Below are 22,404 nucleotides of genomic sequence, written 5' to 3' on the forward strand. Positions count from 1 at the left end.
TGAAACAAGAACAGCCCCTGTAAACGTCCAGAATAATGCCATCCCTTTGGTACTTTAGTCTTGCTATCTTTTTAAAAGGATAGCAGATTATATTTTAACAGAAGACCCTTATCCATTTGCTCCTCAAAATGTTCTTCAGCATTGCCCCTTAGGAGACACTGCAATTAAAACATTTAAGGAGTGTGTGAATAGGAGAACCAGGACAGAGAGCCATTATGCTGCTCTGACATGCATTTAACTAATTTCCTTGCTAAACCCCAATAGTATATTTGTCTTTGTATTAAGTACACCCTGCAAGGGAAGGCTTGTAGGTAGATGCCTCTAGTAAGCCTGATCACTAGGATGCTTTGTAAATTGGAAATAGTGAAAGTTTGGCTTTTATAGCTATGATTCTAAACTGTGTGTTTTTGGTTGGAAACGGGATTTGGAGGGGGGGGATGTCAAATCCTAGTTCATAGAGATTCTGAGTCCCACAAACGTTCCAGAATGCTTCCTAATAGATCTTCTGAATTTCCTCTTCTCGGGAACTGCGTATCTATCAGCATCGAAGTGTGTTCCTTACCAGTATAGTTCTAATCCAGAACTGTGATAGGATTGCTAGTGGTATATATTAATAAAATATGGAAACTCACCCCCCCCCCTGTGAACCTAATGTTGTATGGGAAATAGGATAATCTCTGTAATCTATGAGTTTGTGCCACTGGCCAAGTTAAATATGATCCAATCCATGGTATGGAGGCATGATATTTGGGGATGGCTCCCTTAAGGATCAACCAGTGTACTTCAGGTCATCCTGTTCTTCACACGGTCTATGCAGACAGAACAATTTCTAATGTCTTAGAAGTGGGTATAGATCTACCATAGTTTTGTACTTTTGCACTCCTTCAGTTTCAGACTGGGAGCTGGGACCAGGCAAGCATCAACAGGCCCAAGGAGTATGTGTCAGGAGAGGGCCTTTATTCTTCACAATGTGCCCGTGGCAGTCTGGCAGTCACGAGAGTCAATAAAACTAATGAAAGGGCCTTTTATACTACATTGAGTGTACAAGGAAGAGGGAGAGGGGAATGTCAAATGACCCAGTTTAAGAAGCAGCTATTAGCAGCAGATTTTAACTCTTCTTATCCCAGATTGCCCACTTTGAAATCTACAACTTCAGTAGTTAAGAGGATGTTTCCTTTCTTGGAAAATTACTGGCTTTTATCCAAGTTCAACTTGCTGTGCTTTTCAGTATAGAGAAGTTTTATGAACTGATGTTTCAAACTAGAGTGTTCACACACACCTTCAGTCACTAGGCAGAAGTCTTGGCTTTCTCCAAGGCTTCTAGAAGCCATTCCAATTTTAACTTTAGTACACTGGGAGGACCACATTCACAGGTAGCAATTCTTAAACTAAAATGGTAGCGGGAGATATCTATAATCAGACCACAGCCATCTCCTGATCAATCTGAAGGGTGGCTATCACACCCAAAGTTCTATGGATGAACATTCAGACTTATATTCATTTTATTAAAAAAACAGGCCAAGCCAAATCTAATACTACCTTGAAAAAAAGATTCATTTCAGCCAAGCCTCACTGGTGGGGCAATTTTAGATTATGTTTGCCTGGCAGGCTTTATTAAAGATACAAACAATTTTGTTTTGCACAAAACAGGTGAAAATACCTGATTTAGAAGGTTGTAAAAGAACCAGATGACAGCATGTGTCCAGAGAAGATGAGTAACAGCTCAAACAGTATTTAAGCAAGCACTGTTTCAAATAAATAAATAAATAAATATGAGGCAAGTAGAACGCAGTTAAGAGGGGAGGAGCTCAGGTATGGCAAAAAATCAAAATAAATTGCTTATGTTAGGGGAACTTCAAATATTTTTCAATTCTTACAGGGCTGGCATCCAGAAATATTGCTGTTGGCTCCTTGGAATTTGAAGTATATTTTCCATCCTAGCACTGCATTCTGGCTTTTCTTTTCTTTTTCATAAAATTCTTGAAGTTGGAAATAACCTTTTCATGTATTTCTAAGAGAGGAGTCAGATCCAAGATGTACCAGATACACTAAGTGAATGCACAGTACAGCTGGAAACAGTAAGAATTAGGCACCAAAAAGAGAGAAGAGAAAAGGGTAGGAAATCAATTTCTATGGAGACTTAAGGAGTTAAACCTAATCTAGGAGGCGCTCCAACTCTCTTTCCAGCACAAAGTGAAATACGAGCTTTGGTACCATTAGGTTGCCCGATTAACCCAGATTTCTGTTAATGATGTCACTGAAAGAACAAATTGCTTGCCACAATAGCAAAAGGTACATTTTTGACATTATTCACATTGCTTTACCACCTTGCAGGAACTTCCACTGACCCATTTACAAAGCCTTCAGACTATAGATGATTACAGAAGTGGAAAGCCATTCTAGATGGCCTGAAAGTGTAGGATGATATTCCACCACCACCCCACTCCCCTACTATCAAAGTGGCGGGATAAATGCAAACTGATTGCAGAAGCCTTTATCTTCCCTTTATTGTTAGTTAACAGCAAAGCAGAATGAGGAGAGTACACAGGGCACAACTGGAAAATTCTGCTGTAGCAGCTCTGATTATGGACACAAACAAGTATGACTGCTATTATGAACAACCAGTGCTTCAGTGGACTAATCTGGGGCAAATTCTGATCCCATCCCAGTGAGGAACTCCCACTGGTTTCTGTGCAGTAACCTACTAAGGCCTGCAAGTGGGTTTAAAACATAGATAAGTAGTATATTTAAGTTCCAGCATGTCATAAAATATATTTTTCTGTTATTACTAATTTGCAATTTAATACAGCACCAGAAGCAATGACTTGAATTTTTAACAGCACTGCAACAAAAGTAGTGTCAGTAAAACTACAATTAGCCCCAGAAGGGTTCAGCTTAGGCTGATGCACCAACTACACCCTTATCTGGACGGAAATAGCCTAGTTACAGTGATCCATGCTCTGATAACCTCTCGTTTGGATTACTGCAATATGCGTTATAAGTGGGGCAGCCTTTGAAAACGGTCCGGAAACTTCAACTGGTACAAAACAGGGCAGCCCGGTTACTAACAGGGACTGGCCGACGAGATCACATCACACCAGTCCTTTTCCAGCTTCATTGGCTGCCAGTCCAGGTCCGGGCCCAATTCAAAGTGCTGGTATTAACATTTAAAGCCCTAAACGGCTTGGGGCCAGGCTATCTGAAGGAACGCCTCCTCCCATATGTACCTGCCCGGACCCTAAGATCATCCTCAGGGGTCCTTCTCCGTGAACCCCTGCCAAAGGAAGTGAGGCAGGTGGCTACCAGAAGGAGGGCCTTCTCTGCTGTGGCGCCCCGGCTGTGGAATTAGCTCCCTAAGGAGCTTCGCTTGGCACCTACATTATATTCTTTTAGACGCCAGGCGAAGACCTTTTTATTCTCCCAGTATTTTAACAGTCTATAAATTAATTTGAACTTGCTGTTTTAAATTTGTATTTTTGCATTGCTGCTGTTTTTATCTTGGTTGTGCTTTTATAGTATATTTTATATTATGGTTTTATACTGTTGTTTTATACTTGAATTGTCTTAATTTTGTAAGAGGAAGGACTAGAAGTGATAAGTCAAGAGGAATCCGATCCACTAGCAAATTCCCGCAATTTTATTCCAGAGGAGCAAAAATTCCAAGAGCCCCCAAAAGGAGGAGATGCCTAGAAAACCTTGGGGATTTGCAGGATTGGGACCAAACCTCATAGTCAGACTCCTCTACTAAGGAGACACCAGAAGCATTATCAAAACCCAACACTAACTGTGAAAGAAGCGAAAATCTGAGGTGTGCCAAAAAGTGGAAGATGCCTATAATACCTTGGGGGTTTGCAGGATCGGGACCAAACCTCATAGCCTGCCTCCTCTACACTGCTAGCTTGGGCCCTTTAATGCATTCCTAATCAGTAAGACAGTGTCCAGCACAGTGGCAGCTGTTTTGACTGCTTTTGCTGCACAGCTGTGTAGCCAGCCAAAACAACCCACTGTGACCACCACAAGATACAATAACCCATGATGGGTTCAATGACCCACTCTACAGCCCGTGGGTTATCAGAGTGGGTTACTTTGGCCAAATAAGCCATCGTTGGTTAAAAAACTCCTACCAGTTGATTAATAAACCCATGATTGATAAACCCATCATGGATTATTGTGTCATCTGAAGCTAGTCATAGGGTCCCTTTCTTACAATCTGAACCCATGCAGTTTGTGACGTTTAGGCTGCAATCCTATACACATGTACCTCAGAACAAGCCCCATTAACTTCAGAGTAGATATGCACAGGTTTGCACAGGACTTATGGAAACAGAGGAACCTGCATACTACACAATTATCTTTTTTCTTAGGGCAGTATCCAATGCTACACTTCTGCTCATTCTATTGCACCAACAGGACCTACTGTTAGCACAACAAAGAGTTAACAGTTCCTAAAATAACCCTGGGAATGAACTGAAACACTCATTTCCAGATTGTGAAAGGTCAGCGGAGCACCCTTCTGCAAATTCTGCTGACCTGCTCCATTCTAGAAACAAGCTTTCCACTCATTACCGGTTGCTTTAAGCTCCCTGTTGTGCTTGTGGTGGATCCCAGAGGTTGGCAGAGTAAGATACTGTCTTTATTTTCAAGTGTTGCTCCTTTCTGCCTCACTCTACCTTTACCTTTGTGCCCTACCCTCACAAAGACAAGGTAGCAAACAAAAAATGAAATGACCATGGCTGATAGGTAGAAATCTGGGCAGATTAGTGCAGTTCAGTTTCATCAGGTGAAATTTTCACCAGATTTTTTTCTTAGCTTTTGGAGAAACAGCCTTATGGTAAAAAAAAACTATTCAGCAGTGAAATAGACTACCTTGGAAGTTGCAGATTGTCCTTTGCTAGAGATAGTTAAACGGAGCCTAAACTGTTGGGGATGCTGTAGCTGCAAAATTCCTGCACTGCACCAATTCCTGTTGGGCAAGACAACCTCCACAATCCCTTTTCAATTCAAACATTCCATGATCCTCATAGGGAATTGTTTACTCTAGCCCAGTGGTTCCCAAAGTGGGCGGTACCGTCCCCTTGAGGGCGGTGGGATTGCATAGGGGGGCGCTAAGAGGCAGGGGGCGGCAGGGGGGCGCTCGAGGTGGTCTTTTCCATACCAGGAGTTTTGGTTACCGAAGGAAATTTCTGATCGTTATCCTGCACCATGGGGAGTGGTTCAGAAGCTCCTGGTTGCATTTCCAACATCTTACTTGGTGGAATGTGGTTTTAGTGTGGTCTGCCTACTTCTCTCCAAGCAAAGACATCGACTCCAGATTACTAAACGTGGTGATTTAAGACTCATGTTAAGTGACTTTAAACCAGACATTGGGAAGCTGGTATCACTTCATCAAGCCCATCCATCACATTAAGAATTTACAGAATAGTGAGGTACTCTACCCTAGTTACTAAATGTGATATCTAATATTCTTGCTAAATGTCTATCAGACTTTGAAAAGATGATATCACTGGATCAAGTTCATCAATTATGTTTAATTGAATTAACTAAAAAATGCATTTTAATAAATATTCAATTAATTGTTACTGTTTTGAATTTTATTGTTATTATCTTCCTTAGTGGGTTGTTGAAAACCACTATTCTGAATAATGATTTTTATAGTGTAGGGTAGGGGGCATTGAGCATGAGTTTGTGGAACCAAGGGGGCGGTTACCTGAAAAAGTTTGGGAACCACTGCTTTAGCCTTTGGTGCCTGCCTAACATATATTCCAAAATCCTTATTACCTGGCATAGTGACCAAGTGTTTAAAAGCAACCGGCTGTACTGAAAAGTGCTACGAATTCAGGTTCACATTAGAAAGCAGTTTCCATGGGTCCTAGATACATACGATTGGGAAATACCACATATATGGATGGATACAGTGACCCAGTGTAGCCTTCTAGTGCATTAGGGGGTCGTGGACACAGGAAGCAGCCACACCAAACTTAAAAATGAATGGAAAAGTATTTATTTTATATTTATTATTTATTTTTTACATTTTTATACCGCCCAATAGCCGAAGCTCTCTGGGCGGTTCACCACTGGCTCAAAACCTCACAAACTGTCATAGCTCTAAACACATTTAACTAAAAGTTTGTAAGAATCCCTAAACAACACTTTATGGGGTGGGCAACTTCTGTTCCATGTGACTAAGGGTTATGGAAGTTGGCTATTTTGGAATAAAGGGGCCAGGTACTCTGCCCCTGGTCTAAACTATAAACTACTGCCCATGTTATGGGTGGATGTTTTCAAGACAATAGATTATACGGTGTGGCAGAGCAAAGCAGACACTCTTTGAAGGCAAACACACATTAAAAGAGCCATTAAACATGTAGAAACAAATGTTATCACATATTTTATTCAACACTTCACATTTTGCTTCTGATGCAAAATACCAGAAAAATATGAATCTCTATTGTGCTGATAAAAATCTTTTAAGGAATATCCAGTTTATTATCGTCTTTACCTTAATTACCGCAGGCACGTCATCCATTCAGCAGACATTTGGATCACATAAAGGTTCACGTTCTGCTTCCTGTAAAAGAAACAGAAACAAACAGATTTAGGGGAAATATGAATGACCCCTACTAAGCATTCGGCCTGGGACTAACAGTCTTGATGCAAATTTTGAAAACCATAAATATTTGATGGCAAGGAGAAAATTTTCTATATTTTATTTGTTTAATTAGGAAATAAATATCAGAAAACGGCTTTTTTCAGACAACACATTAGTCAATGCAATATGAAAACACCACTCAACAGTTTTTAGAAGGTTTTTAGGAGGTAATGCCCACACAACATGTCCTAACTCCACCGTTGTGTGACTGTGGGCTACCGTGGAGTTGAGTAAAATCCATTGCAACATTTAAATGACAGTTTCTTTGCCCTTTCTCCTCCCCCAGACCTCCCGATGGTATCCCATCAGCCATTGTTGCAAAAAAACAAACCCAGTGGCTCTCCTAGAGCGGCACTCACTCCTTTTGCTGCAATTGCCAGGGAACTCTGTAGCCAGAGGGAAAAGTCAACCCAATGCAAGAGAAAACTCCACGTAACATAACGGCTGTGCAGGAACTCTCCTCTGCACTGCGTTGAAACATGGTTTGCCCATTTGTAGTTTTTAAAGTTTTATATATTCTGATGTTAATTTTATGCATTCTCATATGTTACTTTTTACACTGTCACAAAATTTTAGCATTACAGCATTTAAGTTTTATATATTCACATTATTTGTATGTTATGATACATATGTCTTTGTTGCAAGGATTTTAATATTTTCACTTCCTAATATTAAACCATTTTAATTGTGTATATGCATGCCCCTTAACTTAGGATTTCCCCTGTATCATACAGAAACACTCAACTCTTATATTAAAGATTTTTTAAATGCTACTCTTCAACAAACATCCCAGGGCAGTTTACAAAACTGCAATACAGAATACAATTGTGACAAATCAATACAACAGTAAAATAGAAGTAAAGAGCAACAGGAAAACTAGATTGTTTTCACATGCCTGGGAATAAACAAAAAAGAGTAGTGTAGACAGCAGGCAAGCCTCCTGTGAAGTGAGTTCCTTAGGTAGGCCATGACATCCGAAAATATTCTCTGCCTGGTTACCATCCACCTCACCTGTTATAGTGGCAACCAGGCAGGAGTGTACTGGCAGATTGATATGGGCAAATAGGTGTTCCTTTGTGTAACGGGGTCCCAAACCTCTACATTTGCTTCTTAGAGGAATGGCTTCTCCCATTAGTAGAAAATGTAAGGATACAAACTGGCAACAATTGAATTTCTAATATGCTACCTTTTTGTGTTGTGGTGGCATGAGATTAAAAATCTCCCATGAAAGTAATTGCAGTGGTGGTTTCAGCAGTTGTCATGTCTAGCCCTGCTACCCTGGGTTGGAAGAAGGTGTTTCAGAATCAGACTCTGAAGCAGAGGAGTTGGTGCCAGAAACAGGCCAGCCTGTACCAGTGGTGGAGAAAACTCTCACGGGCTCTTCACCAGCTGGGAGTGATCAGAGCTTATCTCGTCAAGGGCAAATAATACACAGTCAGTGGGAAGCAAACATTGTTCCGAAGGATAGAGCGCGGACAAGTTAGCTGATCCCAGAGTATGCCACAGACTAAATCGGGCGGAGCTAAAGGAAAGTGAGAGAAAGTTGGCCCGGCTGGCATCTCGTCAGAAGCCACCTCAGAACTAGTCTCTGTGAAGTTAACGCTTCTTGGGAAATGGCTTTCCATTCTTCTTGAAAGGACAATTGTCTTGCTTAGTTTGCATAGTTTTGCCTAGAGGAAAGTTCCTAGAGATTTGACTCTCTTCAGGTGGGAAGAGATGTTTATTGCTTGAATAAAGCTTTGCAGATTACTTAGCAGGCCTCGTTATTGTCTCCCAAGAAGGCAGGAGGTTTTGAGAAACACAACAGCAGTGACGTACAGGTGAAGACAAAACAAATGGTGTGCACACACATCATACTAAGCCACCCTGAGAAGATCCACACTAGACAGCTTGGCCCTTATTTCTGACTCCTGATCGCGTACTAGGTGACTTGCCATGGCTTGTTTCTCCTCTCAGCACCAGTGCCAGCACATATTCCAGGAGGCAAATGTCAGCACCCTTTCTGCAAATGGTCAGTTGTGGCTGCCGTCTGGCGAAGAAAATGCCCCCCCTCCAGTATCAGATCACAAAAAGAAAACAATTTTCCGAGCCCTTATGAATGCGTGAAGCTGAGGGGTGGGGGTGCACTCTTCCGCAATATCCTGCCTGTCCACAATTTAGCCAACCATAACTGTATCCCTCTCTTGTCAATGACCTCCACTTCGATACTTTCTCTTAAACTGAAGTAAGAACATCCATGGGAAGGTGTTTACAAACTTTTTATATTTTCTGCCATGAAATTCGCGCAAATTTCCCTTACATTCTACCGCTCTGTGCTGAATTTTGCGTAATTTTCAATTCCATTGTACTGCTCTGACATGAAATTTGTGCAATTTACTAACAGTAGCCAGTGGTAATGATAGATTTCTGGTCTCTAACTTTCTATCCACACTCCACCATCCTGCAACGCACAATGCTCTGCAGAATGCCAAGTTTTAAAGGCTTGCCTCACTCTGTTTCATCTCTATTCAGCCTGCTCCCCTCCTCCTCCAGATCTAGTTCCACTCCCCCTCTTCATCTGATGTGCCAAGGAGATCAAGCACAACAGATTCCACTTGCACGTAATGTACAGAACTAACAAGTGTGCTCTGAACTAGTACATGACAACCTGCCAGAGAGAATAAGGGCTGTTTGCTTATTGATACTTCTTGCTGTCTCTGAAAAAGAAAGATTCCCAAGTTAAGCAAGCAGGGGAAACTGTGTATCAAAGAAAACTGCCACTAACTAGGGGCAGTTTGAGATACAAAAATAATATTGAGAAGCGGAGAGGGAAGAGAATAGATATGAACAAAAATATTTAATTGCTTCAAGTACCAATTTCCTGAGGCTCAGAAACATCATCATTTGTATATGTTTTTCAATGTCTCCTCTCAGTCACCTTGTAAGATATGTGCCTGCAATTCTCACTGTTGATTCAGAACTGACCTTTTCTCAGGACAGTTAGTTGGTGCATGACAAAGTAGAAAGTTAAACCTGTATCTTTTTGAGTCCAAGTTCAACACACTATCCACTAATTGAAACCATATGCACGGCTGCAAGTACCAAGCCTACAGAAGAGTAGAAAAAGGAGTAGAAGTCCAAAATCAGTCCAAAATTGAGTTTCTTGGGATGGTGGTCAGTTTTTTAAAAACATAAAAGCCTAATTTCCTATATTTAAAACAAACTACTTGAAAATTGTGCGTAGACAATGCCCAATTATTATCAGAAGACAGAAGAGTTGAAGAATGATGGGTTTCCAGTGCTTGCATAACAACTTAGCACTATTTATTATGCCTCTGGCAGTCACGAGCAGAGACATCACCTGATTAAACAAATCTGACATTTTATTTCATATATTTCATATTAATTTCTATATTGTTTCTATACATTTATTATACTAATTTCCTTTATCACCAAGGATCCTAAGGGTGGTGTATATAAAGTTATAAACACAACACATGCATAATTAAACCGAAGGCATAAAAATCCTAAACGAGCAATAACTAACAATCAAATACCAGTTGCATTGGCTACCAGAACATTACTGGGACCTTAACAGATGGATTATTTAGGCAATATGGATGTGGCATGGAATCTCTTATGCTGTTGTGAGTTCCAGCTTGGAGCTGGATGGATGACAGTGGCAGAGTGCTAGGCATAAATCATAGTTTTGTCTATTCATTGGTATAGAAACATGGAATCTATTTAAGTGGTGCTATCATGCAAATGAAGCTACCAATCCACATTACAAGTACTCAACTGGCGACCAATGTCATCCACATATAACAATCAAGTTTAACTCCAACAAAGTCTATGGGGAAAAACTGACAAAATCTGTTAAACTGCTGGAAGTCACTGATCACTCATTTGAACTCCTATGAATAAACCATCTCTTACCTGTTCTGCCTCAAAAATGATATGGAGCATCGTTAAACCTACCCTCTCATACACTGTCAAGTTTCAGACTAATCTGTTGAGCCATTTTCTGAGTACAAAACATAGAACAGCATTCCCCAACCTGGTACACTACAGATGTTTTGGACTCCCGTTAGCCCTAGCTAACATGGCCCATTGTCATGAATCCTAGGAGTTGTAATCCAAAGCATCTGGATGGCACTAGATTGGGATAGGCTGTCATAGAAAACTGCCCACTCTATTTAAGGAGCAAATTTCAACAAGGAAAGGTTGTGGGAAGAAAGGGTTAACCCCCTCCCTCCACACTGAGTCTCCAAGTCCAGGTTGGGATCCTTTGTGCTGCTTTTATTATAAAGAAAAAAAGAAAACCAAGCACTGGATCGAAGACGTATTTAATGTCATATTAATGTCATATCTAGTTCATCCTGACACATCTTTATTGCTCCTCTAAATATATGTCCAAACATGAGTTTGCTTTCTCCACTGTGCTGAGCACTGTCATCTCCTCAAATCATCAACTTGCTCAGGCCTCCTCAACCCAAGGGCAGCACAATTTGGATGGGGTTATACTCCCCTTCAAGACTCAGGTTCACTTTCTGGGTGTCCTCCTTGATTCAGAACAGGATGCCCAGGTTTCAGCAGTGGCCAGGAGCACCATTTGCACACTTAAGGCTAGTGTATCAATTGTGCCCATTTCTGGAGGTGTCAGATCTGGCCACCTACAGTGGTATATGCCTTAGTTACATCCCATTTGGATCACCTGTAGCATGCATTACCAGGGGCTGCCTTTGAAAAATGTTCTGAAACTTCCGTTTGTCTAGACTATCGATCAGGGCAGTTATAGGGAACCTGTCATTCCCTTGTTGCCAAAAAAATGCCAAGGGGTAGAAAAAAGGATGCTTTCTAATGCAGTAAAAGAACTCCAATGCATTTCAGATCCTTAGGTCCCTTCTCAGGGTAATTTGTTAGAATGTAAGAGATACGGTCCGCTTCATAACCCCTAGTCTCCATAGGAGGCCAGGCTAGTTCAATCTTTGATGTTCTTCCACCAGCAGGCAAGTTTCTAGTCAGATAGGCTTTGAGCTTTTAAATTGGTGTTTGATGAAACTTGTGGGTGCAGCTTATTTCTTAATTTGATTGAAGTGTTTTTGATTGATTTGTCTTTGTTTTAATTATAATTTTCTATTATATCTTATGTTATTGTTGTTAGCCCCTTAAGTAATATTTCTAGTGGAAAGGCAGGATATAAATTTAATTAATAAGTAATTTGAATAAAAATCAGTTTAACTGAGGGCTTTTACTTCCTTTAAAAATCCAATTTCCTTCAGCATTTGCCCTTTGTTAAGAGGCAGGAAATATGAGGCAGCAAAGTAAGGCAGCTCTTTGTTACCAAGAGATTGAAAATGATCTTACTCCAGACATTGCAGATAGCAATAGCGTGTGCTTCATTCTTCCTGTTACTCCTTCAGTGATAATTTGGTGGAGATTATTTCATATATGATACTTGTAGATAATATTTGCCCCTGTTTAAAACTTCTTGTTTTATTGGGGGTGGCCAGGGGGAGGGGGTTGGTCAAAGCCTTCATGAGTTCTTTGGTGATGGGAGAAAAGTTCTAGATGAAGTGTTGATGTCCATAGATGTGGGTTTGAGCCAAAAGTCATGCATAATACACATCCAGGAATGAAAAGGGGCCTACCTCAAACACAGCTCCAGATGTTGCATACAGCTGTGGCTTCTCACTTTAAAATCACTACTGACCATGTATGCATGACTGTAATGTTTCCCTGGAGTGTGTTTGCACATTTAAGAAGCTAGCTATGCACCTTCCCCATGAATGCAGTCCTTAAGGGAGACACATTTGTAATTTATGTCTGTGCCAAGAGAATTCAGCATTTTCTTAACTCCTACAGGTCTTCCTTATGTCTGTATACATATAATGATGGCATTCTACACATTACCTGGGGTGTTTTTTTGAGACCAGCTGCAGTCAACTAAACAGATATACAAAGTTCTCAAAAAATCCAAAGAAATATGGAAGTCACATACTCTTAAGTTTTATCTAACAATGCTGTAATACATCCATCAGTGTAACTGAACGTATTTATGCTTCTTGCCATTTTACACACCAGGAGAAATCACTAAAAAAATAAAAAGTACAAAAGGAATTAGCATTAACCAATAAACCAAAGCACAATCAACAAAACTGCTAGACAGTTGCTATAACTATTAAAACATACTGGTTTGTATGAAAGACACCCTATCTACAAGGTGGGCATATCTCAAAACTTTTTTAAAAGTATCCAAAATGTTGTTTGTCACTACAGAATTATATCTACTTAGATACAAGAGCCAGTTGTAAAATTATTATATTTCTCTGTACACATACAAATACTCAAGATCACTTAAAGACCAAGTGCCTAGAACTTTCCAGAAGTAAGACAATAAAAATACTTTCAGGCCATTGTTGTGCCTGGTAAATTTCCATACTCTTTGATTGGTAAAGTCAAAAACATTAATAAACTGAGAATACACATTGCAGCGGTAGGAAGTTGAAGACAACATAAAATGGAGTACAAGATTACCCAGGATTCAGTAGGTACAATACATGACTTGAGTATTCTGGATCCTAGCACCTACAATGATGTGCAAGTCCCCAGAGAGAGAAGGAAACTCACAATAAAAATACACAACATCTTTGACAGAAAGGGTCATGAATTCAATTTAAAAGATTAGAAGTATATATAGATTGTAGAAAATGAAAGCTAAATTAATGTTTAAATTTAAAGTAGTTTTAAAAAATCTAGATTAAGACATGTTTAATAATTTTTTATCCACCCTGATTTCACAACTGTCACTTGCTTCACTGTGTACCTAATCTGGATGCACAATCTCAAAATTAAACTAAAATGAGGGGGTTAGTGTATCTGACCTTTGAGGAAAGGCTAACATATTTGTGTCTTTTTAGTTTACAGGATGGCAGAGAAAATGACAGGTTTATAAAATTTTGTGTGGTTTGGAGAAAGTGGATAGAGATCCCCCCCTTTCAATATGAGAACTCAGGTGTCACCCAATTAAGTTACTGGCAGTAAATTCATAAGAGACAAGGAATTATTACTTCAAACAATACATAATTTATGAAATTCACTTCCAAACAGAAGTGTTGGCCACTTATTCAGTTGGCTTTTTTTTAAGGATTAGCTAGTCATTGGGGGCGGGAGGTTGGATAGGTCTATGCATTACTATTACCCAGAACAGTTTGATGGAATTTTAATATTAAGAGGAAGCATAGCTTTGAATTCCCAATCCAGAGGAGTGGGGTGGGGTGGGGATAAACAGAACTTTATGCCCATGTTCATGGTCTTCCAGAGTCATGTGGTCCACCGAAATTGGAAACAAATACCAGACCATGGAGGGCATTTCACAGGAATGAACACAGAAATCTCTTAAGGACAGTTCACACATGGCCATTTGAGGTTGCTTTCCCCTTTCATGCACTCACCCGTAGGTGTATATGGAAACATGGCTATGTCCTGGAAGCCAAATTTACCCTGAGTGGTAGGAAGATGAAAGCCAGGACCTCCAAGGTAGCTTTCTCTGTAGTGTTACCTCTTCCATGTGCAGGGCCAGCAAGACCAGCGAAGCTGAGAGGTGTCAAAATGTGGATGAGACAGTAGTGTAGGGAGGATTAGGTAGATTTATTTAGCACTGGGGAACATTTTGGGGCAAACCAGGCCTGTATAAAAAGGGACAGGCTCCACTTCAAGCAGGCTGCTTGGTTTTTATCAGAGAGATGGAAGAGCAGCTCTTAAACTGAACCTGGGAGAAAACTGACAAGAAATGGGGAGCTTCAGGATTGTAATCTTCCCTAGGGGATGAAGGTGAAGAAGTGTGATTGCCCAAACGGAGTCAGGGTGGAAATAGGCCCAGAGCATACAGTAAAATATGATAACCAATTGAGGAGGCTGAAGGGTCACAGAAAATGAACACACCAGACTCACCTGGAAATGGACACTATATAGGAATGTTTCTATGCTAATGTTAGAAGCCTCCAAGCTAGCATGGGAAAGTTGGGAGTGCTTGGTTTTACCTGAGAACTTAGACACAGAAACTTGTGAACTGCTGATTAATGTTGTGAACTGCTGAGAAATTCTATTATATTCAGCTTCTTATAAAAGTTACAAATAAACTAAAATAAATCTCTGGACACAAACTCTATAGAAAAGACAAGGAAGGGCATACTAGGATGGGTGGGAGTATTGCTCTGCATTTCAAAGAGGGTATTGTGTCAAACAAACTAGAAACCCTGAAAAGGGCAGACTCCTCCACAGAATCGCTTGGGGTGAATATATCAGGCCTAAAAAAATAGTACTAGGAACATTGCCCCCAACCAAAATATTCAGGATGATTTCAAGATAGAGAACAAAACCAGGCAGGCATCCAAAGGATAAAGTGTTATGGTAAAGGGTGACTTCAATTACCCTCACATAGACTGGATAAATGCATGTTCCGGCCATCTGGTTGGCCATTGTGCAAAGAGAATCCTGGACTACATAGACCTTCGTTCTGAGCCAGCATGGCTCTTCTTATATTCTTATGATAAGGTATATTAGTTACATGGTAGTAGTACACACATACCCTGAGCAGCGACTTCTGGAATCACAACCACTTTTGGGGTTGGGGAGTTGCCACAATCAAAGAGATCACTGCTGAATCTATCTATGTAGCTCTTGTCCACATTATGTCTTTTCCTGTGCAATTGCAAAGACAGGCACACTTTCAGACATGGCTTTTTAAAAAATGTTCCTTTTTAATTGAGAAATCTAGCACATTCCCAAAATCTGATTTGTTCAATATAACAAATCAGATTGTTATATTGTGGTTTTAGTTGTAAACTGTCCAGAGAATCTAGGCGGTTGAGCAGTTTAAATATGTAATAAATAAATAAATAAGCTGTCAATTTCCCTCTCACCTGAAGGCATCTCTTAGAGGACATGCATGTTCACCACAATTCTGTGGGAGCACAAAATGTAGCACTGGGTATAGAATGTAAGGTTCCTTTGTGGGGTGGGGGGTTTGTATGTCTGTTTAAAATTAGTTTCTAGCATTTAGTACTACAAAACTATGCTTAAAAGCATCCAGGAATCTCAAGAGCTGGGCAGAACTAGATATTCAATTGTTTTTTTGGGAGTGGAGCTTTTGTTTCCTCATCCTTTCTATAATGAGCAAACACAGAATTGCGCATAGTAATGTGAAAATATGGGAGTTTACCCAACTTGCATAATGTATATATATCTTGGATTGTCTAGGTACAAAATGCAGAAGAAGCACTCTTAAAAACTGGATGGGGAGCAGATTAAGAGGCAGGGCTAGAACGGTAATTTTAAGGATGGAGCGAGAGAAAATAGCAACAATTTTCTTTGGGGCTAAAACTCTGTTAGTTTGATACTTATCAGCATGTCATGATTACTTCAAATACTCTGTGACAACAAAAGGGTTAATGTAGACCATCCGCTGTGCAGAAATTTAAACTGGCTTTTAAAAGTCAGGATGCTAGGAACTGTCTGCTCATCATCCATTCAGGCTGCCATCAGCAATATCCTCCATACTCCAATCATTGCACATCATCTCGTTACCAAGGGAGAACAAAATGATGAGCTGGCTGGTTTGCTGTGCACACTATTTAGCCTGCATTGGAGGCTTTTTCTACATCTGTGAAAGAAAAGTAACCCTTGAAATTACACCAGGGCTCCAGCAACTGCACTGACTTCCAATGGTCTTCCAGGCACAATGTGAGCACCGGTTCTGAATGACAAAGCTTTACAAGGATGAGGCTGGATGAATCCAAGGGACATCTCCTTATGTTCCATTATAACCTCTCAGAAAGACTAAGAGCCATCTTTAGTTATATTTCCATCCGTGCACCAAGTTACATCAAGTGCAGGTCAAGGGGTATACTTGGTCTCCCACCCCAATAATCTTGAAATTCTCTAAACATAAATACTTGCAAATTCTGAGCATCTTTTGGAAGATTTAATTCTGTATTTGCACTGATATTTAGTGGCAGTGGTAAATTTGGTGGCACATGGGATTTTTTTTTTATTATATTCACTATTATATAAACACTACTTGATCCACTTAGTTCAGCACTGTCATTTAACAGTGACCAGATAGATTTCTCCTTGATACCCTACTAACGAGCTCTTCAGGGGTATCCTTCAGTTGCCGTTTGTCTGCTATTTAAAATATAATGCCTCTGAGCATAGATGTTCCATTTTTGCTACCACAGCTAAGAGCTATTAAAAGGTGTTTTTCCTAGCTGTTAGCATCATTTAAGGCTAACAGCTATGTCATGTGTCAAGACGTTCCAGAAGTTAATGTGTTGTATATTAAATATCAATAACTCAGAGCCTCTGGGATTTGTTCAGCTAAAAAAGAATCTAAGTCAAGCAAAGACAAAATGTGCACTAGAAGCTCTACATGCTAAAGAAGGTCAAGAGAACATAGAATATGGGCCAGAAACATGCTTTAGATTCCCTCTGGCACAGACTTCAGAAAAAACAAAGAGCACATTAAAAATAAGAGGTACCACAATGGCCCTTAGCAATGATCATCACCTCCAATGGACAACCCACAAAGGAACGTTTATCAGTTCGAAAGTGGCAAGTTAGTACTCCTTTGGCTTCTCAGTCTCCATTCCAGCAGATCATTGCCAGAATAATTATGAAACTTTAAGAACTTGTATCTGAGAAAGTCTCTAGTCAAACCTATTATTGGGTCCAAAGGGATTCCATTTCCTAATTTGTATTACTAGGTTGCAAAGGGAGCAGGCAGAGCAAGAAATCTACTCTATCCTTTGGGAGTCACAGCCAGTGTTGTAACCAGGCTAAGACAAGAGTCCATCTTTTGTTTACAAGTATATTGGTCTTTGGTTGTTTTATGGAACCAATGGATCAAGGTGGGTTTGATGTGCCCTTCCCTAACACCCCCCCACAAATACCTAGAAATTTTAGGGTGTTTTTTTTTAACACCTAAACAAACACATTCATACATAATGTTTTACATGCTCATGACAAAGCGTACACAAAATGCATTGGGCTTATTACATTCTAAATCACTTTCACGGTTCTCTCTTGGCCAATATTGAAGACCGAATACTGGACTAGATGGAACTTTGGTCTGATCCTGCAGGGCAGTTCTTCTATGCTATTACATCAGACTATTTCATACATTTCCTCTGAACTTTCCACAACTGACTGCTGTCAAAGACAGGATGTTTGGCTGGAAGGATCATAGTTTTTGACCCATGAGATCCAGTTCTATTTTTGACCTTGTTCCATTGTCTGAGAGCTATGCACTTCCCTTCTGTATTCTTCCAGTTCCCCACCAGATCTTCACACATCTCACCTGTTTATAGGGGTCAATTGGTATGCACACATGTACATAACACACATACACCCACCTATCAAGGAAACTGAACTGCAAGACTGTGGTCCTGTGAAGTCTTCACTGAATTTGACAATATAAGTTAAGTGACGATGAATTTTTATTCTGCAATCACAGCACTGAGTTATACTCCGCTCCTATAAAATTACAGTAACATTTTTATTAAGGTAGCTCATAAAACCTTGGTTGCCATCTCAAAGTTTTATAACAGTTGGGAGCTGTGAAACCTATACCTTAGAAGCATCCATTTTTAAGAGCCGCTTCTCAAATTACTTCTGTCATTTAGAAACGTATGAAGAAATAAATACTAAAACACTCTCACTTAGACGTATATTCCTACATTCCCAAAAGTAAAAGTATCACATGTAGCTTTCAAGTTCTATTTCATTTCTTAGTGATTCTTCTCATAAGTAGCCCAGTATGAAACCGAAACCTTTTGCAATCCTACTGGGGTGGGGATCAGACCTGCCAGAGACGGATAGATTCAAGAGTACTCACTGATCTAGCCATTACTCTCTAGTCTTGGCAGAGTTCTGACCTGAATAGAGATGCTATTAGTGTCAATTCCCTCTGAAATGCATGTGTCACAAAAATTACAAATTCCTGCATCTGATCACTAGAATACATAAGAAATGTACATATACCCAGACTCCTGTGCATTTGAAAGGCATGCATCAGCCATCCTAGAGCCAGAGAGTCAAGTTACCATAAAGAACAAACCTTCCCCCCCATTGGCCTTAAAGTTCCCCTTTGATTTAGTGTCTCAGTTAGGATGAGTCAATTTGCACACCAGCTGCCAATTTTGATGACCAATTCTGCCTCACAGTTTCCATGCTCTGGCCCATTGCCATCTGTCTGGTCATAGACATTTCTACGCATTCTCTGGGGCGAGGACTATCCCATGTCAGGACAAAAAGAAGACTAATGAGAATGGATCTCCTGTTGGGCAGCTTACAAGCACAATTGTTTGTCATGCTATTTGGCTTCCTAAGTGGTACACTGAGCCAGATTAAGTTTGGTGAGGAAACAAAAGCAGTAATACTGAGGGCCTCCAACCTTTTCACATTGCAGAGAAAGGGTAGCATCCAATCGTGCCCCAGTACTAGTGTTAATGATGTTCCACTAGCCTAAACCAACGATTGCTCAATGTAACTAGCGCTTGCTAGGGCATTGGGAAAAAGCAGTGTTTTGCCACCAAAATCTGGGGTCAAATTGGCACTTTTTCCTATTGCTCTAGCAAGCACTAGTTACATTGTTCAATCGTTGGTTTATACTAGCGTAACATCGTTAGTACTAGCACTGGAGCACAACTGAATAGTATCTATAGTCACCATATAGTGCCAAACCCCAGGTAAGTGATCTAGCACTTCTGTCTAAAAAGCTTATGATCATGTTTGAGAAATACCTTTGAAACTAGAGTCAAAGAGAAGGTACATGCACTGCCGCTCAAGGCGGGAAGAACATTCTATTTCCAATAGAATGACAATTTATAATGGGTTGGGTCCAGAGTTGAACTTCCAGAAAGAGAGGGGCTCCTTCTGTTGGCAGAAGTAACCAGGATGCAGCAAACGCTCCTGTTGAAGTAGATGATTCTTCTTTTCCCCTATGTCCTCCAACACACACTCTCCAGAACAGTTTTTTTGGGGCACAAGACTTCGGGGGGGGGGGAGTGGGAAGAGGAATCAATGAAAATTGCCACCCAATTAGCAGTGCTTTGTTCTGCACAACTCTGGATCTAATCTAATGAAAGGCAGAAAGCAAAGAATTTAGTCAATTCTTCATTAGCTGCCATATTCTGTATCCAGTTAAAACGAAGGATATTCCCAGATACTAATCATATTTCCAGAGGTGATGTTTAGCATGTTCTGGATGGGGTTTTACTTCCCCCAGTCAAAAGAACAGGTCCACAGTTTCGGGCACTGTTATATCCAGCCCCATCTACAAGTGGCTTGAAACACTTTCTAGTAGCTGAGACTAGTGTACCAGCTGCAACGTCTGCTTGCTCCATTAGTTACATCTTTCTTAGACTACTACAGCATGTTGCATGTTGGGCTGTCTTTGAAGACTATTCAGAAACTGCAGTTAGTAATCATGATGCTGTATTTTTCACTAGATGTATTTTTGACTAGGTGAGCAGGGCATAGTGTCCTTGTCATGGTGCTGGGGAAATGGCAGTGGAAAGTAGTAAGAAAAGCCTTCCAAAGCAAAGGCTTAATGATGCTACAGCCATCTGCAGAGAAATGACAACACTTGCTGCCTTTATACATTCCTTATCAAGCCTTGAAAACAACTCTTCTTCCAACTCCCTGGTCTAAGAGAAGTGCTTAAGGTTCAAACAAGCTATTGTTTATTCAACCAGATGGATTCATTCTGAACTCCAGCTGGCTTCTAGTTCCTCTCCCCAACCTTCATATTGAACTGATCCGGGAAGAGGGGGAGGCTTCCTCATATGCTCGTATGTTGCATGGATACACGTGCCTGTACCTAATGCCTGAAGCCAAAAAAAACACCTCTACTCAGAAGGGTCTGTTGCATTAAAATATTAGTTCATTCATCAAGGTAAGTTTGTTCCTTCAGAGACTGCATATTACCTTTTCCTTTGCAACTGCCCCAACTAGTGTCTTCTCAAAAGAAAACCTGTCTAAAATAAAGTCAGGTGCATCTAACCATATATCTACTTTCAAAAATCTTATTATATCCATGTTTTAAAATGTAAATACATTCTTTTAAAAAGATTTTAAACGGGTGGAGATGAAGCTTTAACATAATTGTCACAATCTATACTTTTGGCATTTCATTTTCTTCAGATCTCACTGCTTATTAAAAAAAACACCCATGTGTGTGAGCATGTCTGTGTGTGCACGCACACACACACACCCCGCTACCTGCCAATTTAAGATAACACTTCATTCATCTGATTAACTGGACTCTAGTCCAAAAAACCTTATGCGTTTAATATATTTGCCTTCAAAGTGCCACAAGGCTTTGTGTTTCGCTGCAACACACCAACACAGCTACACATCTGGAAATTGTCAGATTAACAGGTACCAATAAGGCCTTCTATGCTGTCATACAAGAGAAAATGTAGGAACTGAGGGACAGTAGCAACAGCTGCAGCAGCCACTCAAGGGGAAGGAGGAAGATAAGTTGCCCAGGGACTGGGCTGGGCTCTTGCTATCTGTTTGCTTACCTGTCTGTGGCACCTTCATCTTGAGTTGACCTCCTGTAGAAGATCTTGTTGCCCATTAAGTTTCTGCTTCCTAGAAAGGTTCACTGTGAACCTCTTGCTTCATTCTTTGAGGATAAAGTCACTTGGATCCATCCCAATATGGACACCAACATTGGGACAGGTTAGGTGGATATAATCTTGACAACTCTTTTGGCTTCCTTTCAGCATGTAGATCTCAAGGATGTGGACTGAGTGCCTGGAGAGCTGAGGACTATCATCTCTTTACTCAACCCCTTGCCCTTCCTGGTATATTAAATTGGCAAAGGTGGGACCGGCCATATGATTATGGGAAATGATTAATGCCTCCTCTTGCTTGGAGGCAGTAATAATTAAATAAATTCTCCCTTGACCCAGCAATCTTAGGAAATTATAAGCCAGTTTCAAATGTACCATTCTTGGCCAAGGTGATTGGAAAGGTGGTGGCATTGCAACTCCAGATACATCTGAATGATACTGATTGAAATGGGTCCATATAATTGGGCCTTCGGACCGGACATGGGATTGAGAAAGCTTCGGTCACCTTGGTGGATGACCTACACTGGGAGCTGTTTTAATATAGTTTTATTAATTATGCTTTTGTATATTTTTTTAAATTTGAATGGTTGTATACCACCTTTGTGACATTTGTGGAAAGGCTGTACATAAATATTATAAATAAATAAGCCCTAGGCTCCCCAGCCTACATTTAATATTTTAGTCATATCTAGAAACATAGGAAGCTACCTTACAACAATTTAGATCATTGCCTATACTGCATGCATCGTCTTGCAGCAGCTCTCTGGAGTTTCAGGCAGGAGTCTTTCCCTTGGACCTTCTGCATGTAAAGTATGTGCCCTTTATTTATTTATTTATTTATTTATTTATTTCACTTATATACCGCCCCCATAGCCAGAGCTCTCTAGGCGGTTTACAGAAATTCTAGAATTGAGATAAAAAACAAGTATACAAAATTTGAAATTTTAAAACACAGAACATACACACATAAAGCATTAAAAACCGTTAAAACTAAACATGTGGGTGATTAAGATGTGCCGCCATATGCCTGGGCAAAGAGGGAAGTCTTAACCTGGCGCTGGAAAGATAGCGTTGGCACCAGGCGAGCCTCGTCAAGGAGATCGGTCCATAGTCTGGGGGCCACCACCGAAAAGG

At 40.4% G+C, this 22,404-nt stretch overlaps 1 protein-coding gene across 2 annotated transcripts in view; it reads right to left on the reverse strand.

The window, feature by feature from the left end:
- PTPRA (protein tyrosine phosphatase receptor type A) overlaps nucleotides 1-22,404 on the reverse strand; it is a 156,616-nt gene that overhangs the window by 80,354 nt on the left and 53,858 nt on the right. For both annotated transcript variants that reach the window (XM_063135389.1, XM_063135388.1), the window contains exon 2: nucleotides 6,500-6,568. In XM_063135389.1, the coding sequence (XP_062991459.1) occupies nucleotides 6,500-6,526 (27 nt within the window). In that variant the 5' untranslated portion in view covers nucleotides 6,527-6,568. The remainder of the gene's footprint in view (nucleotides 1-6,499; nucleotides 6,569-22,404) is intronic.

Source organism: Elgaria multicarinata, chromosome 10 (assembly GCF_023053635.1).
Source record: "Elgaria multicarinata webbii isolate HBS135686 ecotype San Diego chromosome 10, rElgMul1.1.pri, whole genome shotgun sequence".
Taxonomy (NCBI): domain Eukaryota; kingdom Metazoa; phylum Chordata; class Lepidosauria; order Squamata; family Anguidae; genus Elgaria; species Elgaria multicarinata.